Source organism: Cydia splendana, chromosome 26 (genome assembly GCF_910591565.1).
Source record: "Cydia splendana chromosome 26, ilCydSple1.2, whole genome shotgun sequence".
NCBI classification, from domain to species: domain Eukaryota; kingdom Metazoa; phylum Arthropoda; class Insecta; order Lepidoptera; family Tortricidae; genus Cydia; species Cydia splendana.
This window is the reverse complement of record NC_085985.1, coordinates 9264625-9278699: the sequence shown is the minus strand read 5'-3', so window position 1 is coordinate 9278699 and position 14075 is coordinate 9264625. Positions and strand designations below refer to the sequence as shown.

The following is a 14075-nucleotide window of genomic DNA, read 5'->3' as shown; positions in this document are numbered from 1 at the left end:
TTAATGAAAGACATTCAGTGCAATCGTATTAAGACAGAAATGTTTATCTCAGCTGAAGAATCGAACGAGTGAATGCTTAACTTATATTGTGTATGTCAAAATGCTTATATCACAGAATAAATAATAGTACTAGGTACAGAAGACTCACTCTCTAACAAAACGCGTCTGCTACGATCAGGACAGATATGGCCGCTAGGTGGCGACAGCGCCACGCGCGGCTTATGGCTAGCCACCAAAATTGGTGTGGAACGGATGTACTTGTTGCAAAGCGACGAAATCGCGCAGTGAGCCACGCCTGCTTATATGTACAAGGGTGAATCAATTTTTTTCTTGTCACTAGTTGCCATGGTTACGGTCTCCTGGGTCACTCTTAAAATACTAGTTATTTCGTATGTAAATGAACCAAACTTGATTTTGGTAGTTATAAGGCCTTTCCATAATGGGACATCTACTAAGCACGTTTGTAGAACATGGTACAGCAGCTCTTCTAACAAACTATGCTACTATTGTCTCCTGGCTGATGGGACAGAATAACAAGAAATAGTTGATCGACCCACAAGCTGATATTACAGTAGTCGCCATCAGATATATTGGAGCGGTCAAGGCGCTCACAAATATCTGAACACGCCTCTATTGTCAAGGCGTTAGTGCGTGTTCAGATATTGTGAACACCTTGGCCGCTCCGATATATCTGACGGCGTCTGTACATTCACCTCATGTATGATAATAGGCATATTATATTCATCACTTTAAGCACATAATAAATAATAGTACAGAAGACTCACTCTCTAACAAAACGCGTCTGTTACGATCAGCACAGATATGGCCGCTAGGTGGCGACAGCGCCACGCGCGGCTTATGGCTAGCCACCAAAATTGGTGTGGAACGGATGTACTTTTAGCTACCTGTTGCAAAGCGACAAAATCGCGGAGTGAGCCACGCCTGCTTTAAGCACGAAGTTATGAGATCATACATATGTGGTTATGAAACAAAGAAAATTTTGTATAGAGGCGTATTGCCAAAGTAAATTTTGTAGTCACAGTAAATTTACTGCCATCTTTCGACACAGCATTAAAACTTTGAGAACGCCATTTGACTTTGATCCTTATTCTTTCACTGATATGTGTTTAAATGTGTTAAATATCAAAAGGTATCGCCATCTACACGAGTATAGGCCAAAGGTATGGCGCCATCTATTCGAGCGATGGTCAATACGCCTCTATACTAAATTCTCTTTCCCATGAAACGTAAAAAATGCCCTAAAAGAGTGCTGATTTCTAAATCCTTGGGCTTTTGAAGATTTTGACATTGTCTATAACTGTGGCTCAAGAGGTTATGTAGGTATACTCTGGCAAGCCATCGTTGTCAGTAAAAAATAGCAAGGGACTCCAATTTTGTATAAGATTGATCCTTTGCCTATATTTGTGTCGCTTAACTTCAAACTCGGGTAAATCCATTCGACCCTCTCAGCAAATATCTACCCTATTACCTTTTCTTAATACCAAAATCGCATAATCTGACAGATGGATTTACCCGAGTTTGAAGTTAAGCGACTCATTTTTCTTTGTCGCCATTTTCTACTGACATAACTGGCTTACCAGAGCACAGAATAAATAATAGTACTACCGTACAGAAAAGACACTTCCTACAAACCCGAAGTTTGACAGCGGTTCAGGGTCGAATCATGCTATCCCTTTCTAATATATGGCACTATCCTTTTCGGCTATTTAGGGTTGTCAAAATTCAAGTGATTATCTTATCTGTGGTCGTGCACGCATAAGGAAGTCAAGTGGTGCCAACCCTAATAATTGCTCGGAGCAATGCTGAGCCGAACTGAGCCGAGTTCGACCGAAGTCAGGAGTGTCTCCCCACTGACCAGAGTACATGTATAGACAAGTTGACGTTCCATATTTTAATTTTAACGTAAATTCCAGATTCTAAAGCTACTTAAACAAAAGGCACTACTTAACCTTACTTCGGCAATATTTTTGTACTAACATTAAAATTGGCATTTAGGATCATTATATGTCATCCTGTATATTAGGTTAAAGAGATTCAAGATAATATTTATATCTCTAAATGTGACGTTATCTATGAAAAGGGACCTTATTGTCGATGGCGCTTACGCCATTATTAACGATGCTCCGATACAAATACAATGCCGCGCGACGCTGTGCGGCGTATGCGCCATCGACAATAAGGTCCCTTTTCATAGATAATACCCCAAATAAATCATTTTAAATATTAAAAAGCTGCTAAAATTATGTGCTCACTCTTTCTTTGCAAATATGCGAATTATAGTATCTTTAGTTATAAGCATGGATTTAGTATTTAATGTTAAAGGCATTTTTGTATTTGAATTAAATTATTTTTTCTCGAACTGAGTATTTTTTTCTGATGTCTAGAAAAAATACCTATCCTACCTACCGACCTATTATTAACCTCGTTGGCTAATAGCAAAGAGAATAGAGTGTAAAATGGAACCACGAGTGTAGCGAGTGGTTCGAAAAGTTTCGAGTTTTGCAATGAATGTAAAAAAATTATAACATCATAAGTCATAATAGCGATGGGCGAGTCGAGTTATCTGATTCGAATCAACCTACAGATGAGTTGATTCGAATCAAGACTATTGGCAATTCGAATCAACTCGACCGCTAAACTAACTGTCTGAGATAAACGATAGAATCCGATCCGTTAACTCGGCGAATGAATCGTTAATTCGCCAACTCTCCGAGCCGAGTCAATGCTATCACGCTACTACTAAGGCCATTCAAAAATAAACCTTAATTCCGTGGCCCGAAGGTTCTATTTACAACAACTGCCGCTTGGTTCGCCATCCCAAGTCGAGTTCCCTGCTAGTATGGCCATTCAAAAATAAACCTTAATTCGGTGCTCTGAAGGTTCTGTTTACAACAACTGCCGCTTGACTCGCCGTCTCAACTCAAGTTTGCGGCTCCGCGGCCCGTGACCTTGTCGCGAACCGTCGAGTCGAGTCAACTCGAATCAGCGGCCGAATCAATTCTAATGATTCGAATTGAAAAAAAGTGGACTCGTCACATCGCTATATCATAAGATGAAGTTATATATGACAATAACTCTCTATACACTCTATTCTCTTTGGTTTTAGCTTGAAATTCGTCTACGACTTTTTTTAAATAAAAAAATGGTATTAAAAGACGTTGCTAGATGGCGCTGACACATACGGAAACTAGCTAACGGTTTATTACCGTAATTGTGTAAGTACTATTTACTTTTATTAGGAATGTATATATTTTAAAATGATGGAGTAAGACTCCGAAGAGTTTTTGGGGCCTTTACTCGCGCTTGACGCATTTCCGTGAAGGCATATAAGTTGTCATAGTAAAATTACTGCCATCTTTGGACACAGGATTAAAACTAAAAATTAAAATGTATAAAAATATCAAAAAAATTATATATTATATAAATATGGACAAAGAGAATATATAGTATAGAGGGCTATTGCCATAGTAAATTTTGTAGTCACGGTACATTTACTGCCATCTATCGACACACGATTAAAACTTAAAATAAAATTGAAAATGTATAAATTAATCAAAATATGTTTACGGATAAATGATTTTTAATTTTTATTGTTCCATACTGACCCATGTTCTTTCACTGATATGTGTTAAAATCGTTAAATATCAAACGGTGTCGTCAACGCCATCTAGCCGAGTATAGGCCAAAGGTGTGGCGCCATCTAATCGAGAATGACTTTTTCTTGATTTCTGAGGCACGTTTTTTTCTTAGACTTTATTTATCTTATACGGAGTTACATATATCTTTGATATGGATAAATGATTTATTTATATTTTTAGCACGTCATATGACTTTGACCATGTTCTTTCACTTAAATTGTTAAAGATTAAACGGTGTCTCCAACGCCATCTACACGAGTATAGGCGAATGTGGCGCCATCTATTCGAGCGTAACTTTACTCCTTAGACTTTTATCTTATACGGAGTTACATACATATATCTTTGCTAAAACCAAAGATAATGGAAACACAAAAACTATATGTATTTGATAGATATAAAACTAGTGCCTACGCAATTCTTGGGATTATTTGCCAAGCGGACCCCAGGCTCCAATGAGCAAAAAATACGCAATAAAACAATAAAAAACAATCTCATTTCTATAGGAATGCTTTATTAACAAAAATGTCTACACGTTAAAAAAAACAGTACAAATATTTCAAAAATCGCTTAAAAACAATTAAAAACTAATAATAAATAAATAAATACAATCTAAATGACTGAATTGTACGCCGATGCGTAGTGGCCATGTTCTAGAGTTAGACCAGGAAAAGTCTGCAGCGATTTTGATAGCCCAGCAGTGCAAGTATTATTTCAAACGTCAACGCAGGGCTCGGAACCGGTATTGAAATACCTGTTAATATAGTTCCCAATCCGTTATATTATTTCGTTCATTAAAAAACCGGTTAATTGATGGAACGCGAACTAAAAACTTACGTTCTCTCTCCTAACCGGTAAGAAGAGGAAACTGAATTTTATGGTTCGCAAGGAACGATATAATACCGGTTACTCTTGGCTTTCGGAGACTCTCGGTTAAACTCGTTGTCATACATGAAAGAGATAGCAATACTTACTCGTTCTATCTTGCTTCAATATTTTCAATTCAACCGGTTAATTTCGTTCCACAAAAACGGAAGGCGAACGGGTATTTGGCATAAAACAGTATCTCAATAGAACAGTTCTTTAACCGGTAACCGCAAACGGAAACGAAATCGTTTTCGTTCCCGGGTGAATGAACGAAACCGGTTTGAAAAATAAAACGGTTTCCGAGCCCTGCGTCAACGTCTATGAAATTATGACGTATAAATAACACTTGCACTGCGTGGGCTATCAAAACCGCTGCATACTTTTCTTGGTGTATCTTACCCTTATTCATAAAACTTTACGGGCCTGATTTAGTTAAATTGTTTTATCCCTTTCTTACAAATACATAAGTCATAATGACAGATAAAGACAAACGATTAATAGCTAATTCAGGCCAGTAACGCGTTTATGAATAACGGCATAACAGTTTAATTCCAAATTAGACGTTATGACTATGACAATAAGGTCTAATATCGAACTAATACCAAAATGGTAACAAGTCGTCAATTCAATTTGTCTTGTGATGTGGTATTCCATCTGTCCAATATTTCGATTGCGTCTCACTCTCTCATTAAGCAAATTGTGAGACAAAATACACATTGGACAAAGTTGGACTGGTAGAATACCAACCATAGACAAGAGAATATTAAGACGCATAAAATAGTGCACTCACTAAGATCCATTATTATATTTTCGAAGGGTAGAATGACACCTGTCATTCCAATACAATTTTGCGAGATTTGGTGTTTTTAGGCATAGAGAAAAAAATACATAGAGTGCTCACTCCATACCATATATGTTTTAGTACCATAAAGACTATTATTTTTGTAGTCGACATCTAGCATCGAGTAGCGGAATTATCAGTACTGCTACTTGACAATAGATGTAGCATCGACCGAAGTCTAATGCGCAACAATTTTCAGCTAATATTATAACCGGATTAACCGTAACAATATTTTCAACGACTGTGCTTTTAATATTAGTTGTAAATTGTTGTTTAATACAATTTTCGCGAGTCGCGAAACTAGAGAATTCTAGTATCGAGTAGCGGTACTGATAATTCCGCTACTCGATGCTAGATGTCGACTGCGAAAATAATAGTCGTTTTGGTACCAAAACTGATGTATGGAGTGAGCGCTCTATTCTGTACTATATTTCTCTATGTTTTAGGTTATGAATTATATGTAGATGACAGGTATCATCCTACCCTTCCTGTTTCAATAATATTTTATCAAAGAGAATTTGAAATAGACAGTTACTGTCATGGTAAATTATGTAGCTACAGTACATTTACTGCCATCTTTCGACAGAACATTAAAACTGTTAGAACGCCATTTGACTTTGATCATTATTCTTTCATTCTTAAGAACACATATCTTCTTGTTAAATATTAATATTAACGCCATCTACTCGAGAGTAGGCTGAAGGTTATGGCGCCATCTCTCGAGAATACTGCACCATACCTTTGGCCTAGTGACGAGTAGATGGCGTTAATATTTAACAAGTTGACACATATCAGTGAAAGAATAAGGATCAAAGTCAAATGGCGTTCTAACAGTTTTATCATCTGTCGAAAGATGGCAGTAAATTTACTGTGCCTACATAATTTACTTTGACAATCCGTCTCTATACACTCTAATTTTTTTGATTTTATGTAAGATGTCCAAAATAGTCCAAATCGTGATTCGAATATGACAGTGATGTAGATGGCGCTCAATGCATCTTTAGTCTATAAGATTTTCATATATTATATCACATATTTTCTAAAATCAAGTGAAATTATGTTTCGGCAAAACGCTCCCACTCTTTTTTTAAACTTTGGAAATTTTAAGTTATATTTAATTTCTACCCAGAATCACAAGCATTTTCAACCCTAATATTATACAAATTTTAAGAATATTGTCTAATATTTCCAAAATCTAATAAAAAATAGGGATAAACAAATTTTTTCAAAAGTCCAATTAATCATAGAAGATGATTGATTGAAAATGAATGACTTTCATAAAATAAATATTGAAAACCTGATTCTTTCCAATCTAGACATTCTTGAGTTCATTTTACTCAGAATCGACAGCATTCTCTATCGAACCATTAAAAAAAGATGTCCCAAAATGTCCATTCCTATACGTCACGTTTTAGTGTGAACAAAAAATCACTTGCGTGTGCGTGACGTAGTGGAAAGTACAATTTTCATACAAATTTTTGAACATTTTTTAGCATCAGGATTTAACCTTTTAGACGCCAATGACCGATATATCCGCACCGCAGGGTCAACGCCAAAGACTGATTAATCGGTCACAAACCACAGAGCAACATAGACCTACGTGCATAATGCATAAAGTTCAATTTCAGTTTTGACACTTCGGTGACGTGGCGTCCGAGTGACAGCTTTTGTGTTTGACACGGCGTCGAAAAGGTTAATATGTTAGTGATTCTGAATTGAAAGAACCCAAAACACCAGGATCTACGAAAATCAGATTTTCACTATTTATTTTAGAAAACGTCCAAATACACAATAATCACAACATAAAGATGGCAACGAGTAAACACTTTTAAACATTTTATACAAACTGTTACATTCATTAAGTCAGTTTTTCATCTAAAAATAGTACATGATTTTAGGGTAAAATTGTGTCAAAATATTAAGAAAAAGTTTCGACGTATAACAAAGTACTTCTGAAAGATTTAAAATGTTCAAATAAATGTATCCGGTTAAAATTGTTCAGTAAATCAGGCTCACGACACCAGGGGCCCATTTCTCGAACGGTATTAGACTAATAGTAATAATATTAGTCCACGAACTGTCAAATCGTATGGGTTGCCATGACAACACACTAATAATATTAGACTAATATTGTACGAGAAATGGGCCCATGGCAACACACTAATATTATTAGTCTAATATCGTTCGAGAAATAGGCCCCAGTATTTCAGGTAGAGTCAGATCAAGCTAATTTGGTACTGAAACACAAACTATCCTTATGTTACATTTAGGCCCTGTTCATTCGCCATGTTGCTTCGGTAGTCTTGTCATTTTAAGCTTGTAAACTACTCGCCCACAGATGGCGTTAGTAATAACGTTTACAACATCAACGTACATAACTCGTGGCATTACGCTGAGTCCCGGACTCCTAATTAACGTCTATGTATGTGCCTATGTAAAATTTATAATTTAATGATTGGTTGACGTAAATAAATGTATTTTCTTTCTTTCTTTCTTTCTTTCGGACAGTGCTTTACGACCAAGGGTGACCTACCTTTCTGTCTTCTCTTGAAAACTTTATTTCGGACCGCTTTTTCCAGTCTCCATGATAACTTATATTGCATATAGTCCGACAAGAAATTGTAGAAAATTATTGAGGGCGCCACTTCCTACGTTATTGTCACATTATTGACGTAAAATGCTTAAACATGGCAACAATTTCATATGGATTTTTTCTAGTTCCATTTTATTTATTTATTTATTTATTTAAACTATATTGCACAAAAGAAAACTTATCGTACAAAAGGCGGACTTAATGCCAAAAGCATTCTCTACCAGTCAGCCTTAAGGCAAAGCAGAGAGATTTTATTTATTTTCTACTATTGTATGTCGCACTAATATGTCGAGCGGTGATAACATGAGTATTGTGATTGGCAAAAAAGTATTTATACTACGCTTTAGATTCATCTAACTTCAAACAACCCAAAGGGTAAAAAAAAATACTAACACTCCGCTGTCCGTCTGTCTGTCACCAGGCTGTATCTCATGAACCGTGATAGCTACAGTTGAAATTTTCACAGATGATGTATTTCTGTTGCCGCTATAACAAGAAATACTAAAATCAGAATAAAATAAATGTGGGGCTCCCTAACAAAAAACGTGATTTTTTTTGACGTTTTTTTGCGTAATGGTACGGAACCCTTTATTGCGCGAGTCCGACTCGCACTTGGCCGGTTTTTTAATTAACTTTTTTCTTTACACACACGTAGTGGCGATCAAAAATCCTAAGTTCCAACCTTGGTCGTGCCGTGAGCAGAAAAATCGTTATTAAAAGGTTTGGCTTAGGAGAATCGTCATTAAAAGGGAGAGGTTTAAGGCTTAGGGTGGTATTCCAACTGTCCAATGTGCATTGCGTCTCACTCTCTTATTAAAGCAAAATGTGAGACGCAAATGCACATTGGACCTATTGGATAGATGGAATACCATCCTTAATATGGCGTATCCAGACGAGTCAATTTTTCGCCAATCTGATTAAATTGTCCGATCGAATCAGGTCGTGCGGACGCAAACGCCAATTTGGCTCGCCGAATTCGACCGCCGATTATGACCGATATTACCGATACCGATAAAATGGAGTAAGGACGCAAGAATACCAATTTGTGACGCCAGTATTTTCGTTTTGGGGCATTTTTTCAATTTAGAGGGCTCTAATATTACCATGAATCTAAAATTGGTGATTAAATTTCAAGACCAAAAAAAGTAAGAAAATGTTGCCACTTTTTACTAGCGCGTCTTGTATTTATGTAAATAAAAGTAGGTACTTTTTTAAATCGTAGGAGTAAAATTACTAATAAATAAATTATCTTAGCGTGATTATTTAGCAACAGGAATTTACTATTTTACAAACAAATTATTGCAGTGGCAACATTTTCTTACTTTTTTTGGTCTTGAATTACGTTTTGCAGTATAATTTCTTATGAAGCTTATAAAGCATGCTACGTTACACTTTTAGCGGTTCTGAAAACGCAAGAAATTAAGAGGATTAATATAATTATTCCATACAAACGTTTTGACATTTTCCTCTCTAGATTTTGGCCCTAGATGAGTCATTTTTAGGGTTCCGTACCCAAAGGGTAAAAACGGGACCCTATAAGACTACTCTGTACGTCTGTATGTCACCAGGCTATAACTCATGAACCGTGAGAGCTAGGCTAGTTAAAATTTTAAGCAAAACCGCAAGTGCTACTTACCTGCATGAAAAGGATCTTAATAAGGTATTTTCCTGCTAGTCAAATCAGTTACTTTTTTAGAACTATCAAATGGAATTTAGATGAAACATTACATCGTGACGTCACGGTCAACTCACCTACTATTTATATTTCTATCCGGTTTATTAAATAGAACTTGTGTTTAAAAATGACTCCTATCTGTGTTTTTCTAATAATTATGTGGTGCTTTATTTCATGCATGGTGTAAAATAATTTATTTTATATACAGTATAATACCCTATTAATCTATTTGGCACCTGAGCGCGGGCTAGTCCAACGCTCAAAAAACCAGTGTAGGTGCGCTCTCCGACAACGCGCCTTTGTTACGCATCTCGATGACACATTTTAGACTGGTTCTGTAGCGTTCGACTCGCCGGCACTCAGTAACCGTAAAGGGACCACACACAGCCTCGCAAAATATCTTTCCATTAGTTCATTTTGAATCTTATTGCAAGTCCCATAGGAGTTATAATTCAATAACCGGTTAAAGTGACCGAACCATTTTTTATGCAGGTAGTAGCAGGCACGGTTTTACTTAAACTGAATAGACAAAGGATTAGCCGTTCGGGGCCTGCTACAAATCGAACGACTATACATTATATTAAAAATAACATACTACCTAAGCAATATGGCTTCAAATATGGGGTCCCTTTGTTTCCCATAAAGTTTTAAGTCATAATGTGTTGTTTGTCATATTATCGTTAGTCATAAAACTGAAACCGTTAATAGTTCAGGATTTTCGTAAGGTTATTCTGTAGATGGGTTAGGTTAGATTTGTTTTATGGCAATCCTGAAAAGTTACGCGTTTCTGTGAATAACCAATTATGGCTAACGAAAATTCGGACAAACAATACATTATGACTTAAAACTATTCGGGAAACAATAGAGACCCCTTCAAATATACACAATACGCTCAAAGCGTAACTAATAAAATACTAACAGGTATTTTTCCATACAAAACGTATACTAGTCATATCATAATCATTGCTCACTCACTTTTAAGTCACAAATATTAACACTCAGTACATTTACCTGTTCCAGGTATCGGCTAGTATTTACCAGGTATTTTTACCTGTTATTTACCAGGTATTTTAACACTTTAACCAGGTATTCTCATTCGCCTTTTAACCGTTTGCTGAATTCTTCTTGCTGCAATTCCCGCCATTCCTTCTTCGCCTTCATACGTTTTAGTTGGCCGTCCCTGTAAGAAAATAGTTAATTTAATTAATGCAATGTTCTGCCGCCAGAGTGCAGCACTATAGTTCGTTTTTTTAGCATTAGAAAGAAGGTAAGCGATCTTGTACCAACTCGTACGACGTCCGCATCCGCATTAAGCTCCGCAACGATTTTATGCGGATGCGGATTTTGAATATAATGCGGAAGCAGAGTTGGGCAAAAATTAACTTGAATAAGAATAAGAATAAAAACAGAAATTTTATTCTTATTCAAATCGAGTTGAATTAGAATAATTCTTGCACTAGTTATTTTAGAATAAAATTAAGGTGAATAAATCATGTGACTTTTATTTTAAATGCGGAATAAAAAACAGAATAATTATTCTAGAAGTAGGACTATTCTAAATAAGGTTTTATTCAATTAAAATGTTATTTAGAATTAAGTTAATTTTTGTAGTACAATCGGTTATATTTATTTTTGTAAGTTGATTTTCACCCTTCTATTTAAAAGTCGGATTGAATTGATATTTATTACTTTAGTTTAGGTATAGTACACATTGAAGAGTTCCGCTATACACTATCTAGTTCTATCCTCCGATCAGGATGCTTAGCCAATATGCCAAACGTTAACGCTCCGTGGAGTTGCGTAGGTATAGTCTCTCTCTATCACTCTTACATATCAGTGCGATAGAGAGACAGATAGCGTTTCGTTATCGCAGCGCAAACGATCGGCATGTTGGCTACGCACTCAAGGTGCCTAGTCAAGATGACAATTTTTCTTATTAATTTAATAACCAAATCATTAGGTAAAATTTAGCTGTTCTGGGGGCCTAGCCAAGATGCCAATCGCTTGTGCTCCGACAACGAAGCACTTCCTGTCTCTATCACTCTTACATATTAGTGCGATAGAAAGACAGAGATAGCGTTTCGTTCTCGTAGCGCAAACGATTGGCATGTTGGCTACGCACCTAAGGTGCCTAGCCAAGATGACATTTTTTGTTTTTAATTTAATAACCAAATCATTAGGCACAATGTAGCTGTTCTGGAGGCCTAGCCAACATGCCAATCGTTTGCGCTACTACAACGAAACGGTATCTGTCTCTCTATCGCACTAATATGTAAGAGTAATAGAGGCAGAAAGCGCTTCGTTGTCGGAGCGCAAACGATTGGCATATTGGCTAGGCCCCCAGAACAGCTAAATTGTACCCAAAGATTTGGTTATTAAATTAAAAACAAAAATGGTCATCTTGGCTAGGCACCTTGGGTGCGTAGCCAACATGCCAATCGTTTGCGCTACGACAATGAAACGCTATCTCTGTCTCTCTATCGCACTAATATGTAAGAGTGATAGAGACGGAAAGCGCTTCGTTGTCGGAGCGCAAGCGATTGGCATGTTGGCTAGGCCCCCAGAACAGCTAAATTTACCTAATGATTTGGTTATTAAATTAAAAACAAGAATTGGCATCTTGGCTAGGCACCTTGGGTGCGTAGCTAACATGCCAAACGTTTGCGCTACGACAACGAAACGCTATCTCTGTCTCTCTATCCCACTAATATGTAAGAGTGATAGAGACAAAGCGCTTCGTTGTTGGAGCACAAGCGATTGGCATGTTGGCTAGGCCCCCAGAACTGCTAAATTTACCTAATGATTTGGTTATTAAATCAAAAACAATAATTGTCATCTTGGCTAGGCACCTTGGGTTCGTAGCCAACATGCCAATGGTTTGCGCTACGACAACAAAACGCTATCTCTGTCTCTCTCGCACTAATATGTAAGAGTGATAGAGACAGAAAGCGCTTCGTTGTCGGAGCGCAAGCGATTGGCATGTTGGCTAGGCCCCCAGAACAGCTAAATTTACCTAATGATTTGGTTATTAAATTAAAAACAAAAATTGGCATCTTGGCTAGGCACCTTGAGTGCGTAGCCAACATGCCAATGGTTTGCGCTACGACAACAAAACGCTATCTCTGGCTCTCTATCGCACTAATATGTAAGAGTGATAGAGACAGAAAGCGCTTCGTTGTCGGAGCGCAAGCGATTGGCATCTTGGCTAGGCCCCTAGACCAGCAAAATTTAACATAATGATTTGGTTAGTAAATTAAAAATAATACGGTTACTGAAACTATGCGACAGTCAATTTGTAAGATTTTATTCCATAAAATGGGTATGAATTAGACAAGAAACTAACTACTATTACATCTACCTAACTATACGTAATTAGTACCTATACGGTACCCAGACCACATTTTTATTCGTGGAATATTATTTCGAATAAAAATCATGATTATATTTATTTGATTAAGAATATGTTATTCTCATTCAATTTTTTCTCATACGAATTATTCCCGACCAAAATTATTTGAATAAATTTGACGGGAATAAAATCGAGATGATTTTATTCCGACAAATTCTTATTCAAATAATGATTTTATTCTTGAATGCCCAACACTGTGCGGAAGTTCCACGGTTGCGGATGCGGATATTCGCAACATGCCCTGATTGACACACACACCACTGCAGGTCTATAAGCCCTCCCCGGGCCTCCACGGCCGCCTTCACTCTGTTCGCGAAGGCCACGGCGTCCTCCCTCTCCCCCCTCCGCATGGGGGGCAGGTACCACACGTCGCACACGATGGCCCACGACGACATCATGTTGAGGAGGTAGTGCAGCATGCCGTAGCTGTTCCAATCGCCCCTCTGTATCACACTCACCACTGCAGGTCTATAAGCCCTCCCCGGGCCGCCACGGCCGCCTTCACTCTGTTCGCGAAGGCCACGGCGTCCTCCCTCTCCCCCCTCCGCATGGGGGGCAGGTACCACACGTCGCACACGATGGCCCACGACGACATCATGTTGAGGAGGTAGTGCAGCATGCCGTAGCTGTTCCAATCGCCCCTCTGTATCACACTCACCACTGCAGGTCTATAAGCCCTCCCCGGGCCGCCACGGCCGCCTTCACTCTGTTCGCGAAGGCCACGGCGTCCTCCCTCTCCCCCCTCCGCATGGGGGGCAGGTACCACACGTCGCACACAATGGCCCACGACGACATCATGTTGAGGAGGTAGTGCAGCATGCCGTAGCTGTTCCAATCGCCCCTCTGTATCACACTCACCACTGCAGGTCTATAAGCCCTCCCCGGGCCGCCACGGCCGCCTTCACTCTGTTCGCGAAGGCCACGGCGTCCTCCCTCTCCCCCCTCCGCATGGGGGGCAGGTACCACACGTCGCACACGATGGCCCACGACGACATCATGTTGAGGAGGTAGTGCAGCATGCCGTAGCTGTTCCA

At 38.3% G+C, this 14075-nt stretch overlaps 1 protein-coding gene across 1 annotated transcript; it reads right to left on the bottom strand.

Moving 5' to 3' along the window:
• Positions 1–8762: 8762 nt before the first annotated feature.
• LOC134803413 (glycerol-3-phosphate acyltransferase 3-like) lies at positions 8763–14061 on the bottom strand. Its single transcript, XM_063776233.1, has 2 exons — positions 13500–14061; positions 8763–10812 (listed from the first exon to the last, which is right to left on the bottom strand). Exons 1-2 carry the CDS (start codon positions 13658–13660, stop codon positions 10725–10727), a joined length of 249 nt encoding a protein of 82 aa, XP_063632303.1. The 5' UTR covers positions 13661–14061; the 3' UTR covers positions 8763–10724.
• Between the last annotated feature and the right edge of the window lie 14 nt (positions 14062–14075).

What these genes read in the sequence shown, in the direction of transcription:
- LOC134803413 (XM_063776233.1), bottom strand. Translation starts at nt 13,660, where the DNA reads ATGCTGCACTACCTCCTCAACATGATGTCGTCGTGGGCCATCGTGTGC. An exon ending in GGGCTTATAGACCTGCAGTG is followed by an intron (nt 10,813 to 13,499) that starts GTGAGTGTGATA and finishes ATTTTCTTACAG; the next exon opens with GGACGGCCAACTAAAACGTA.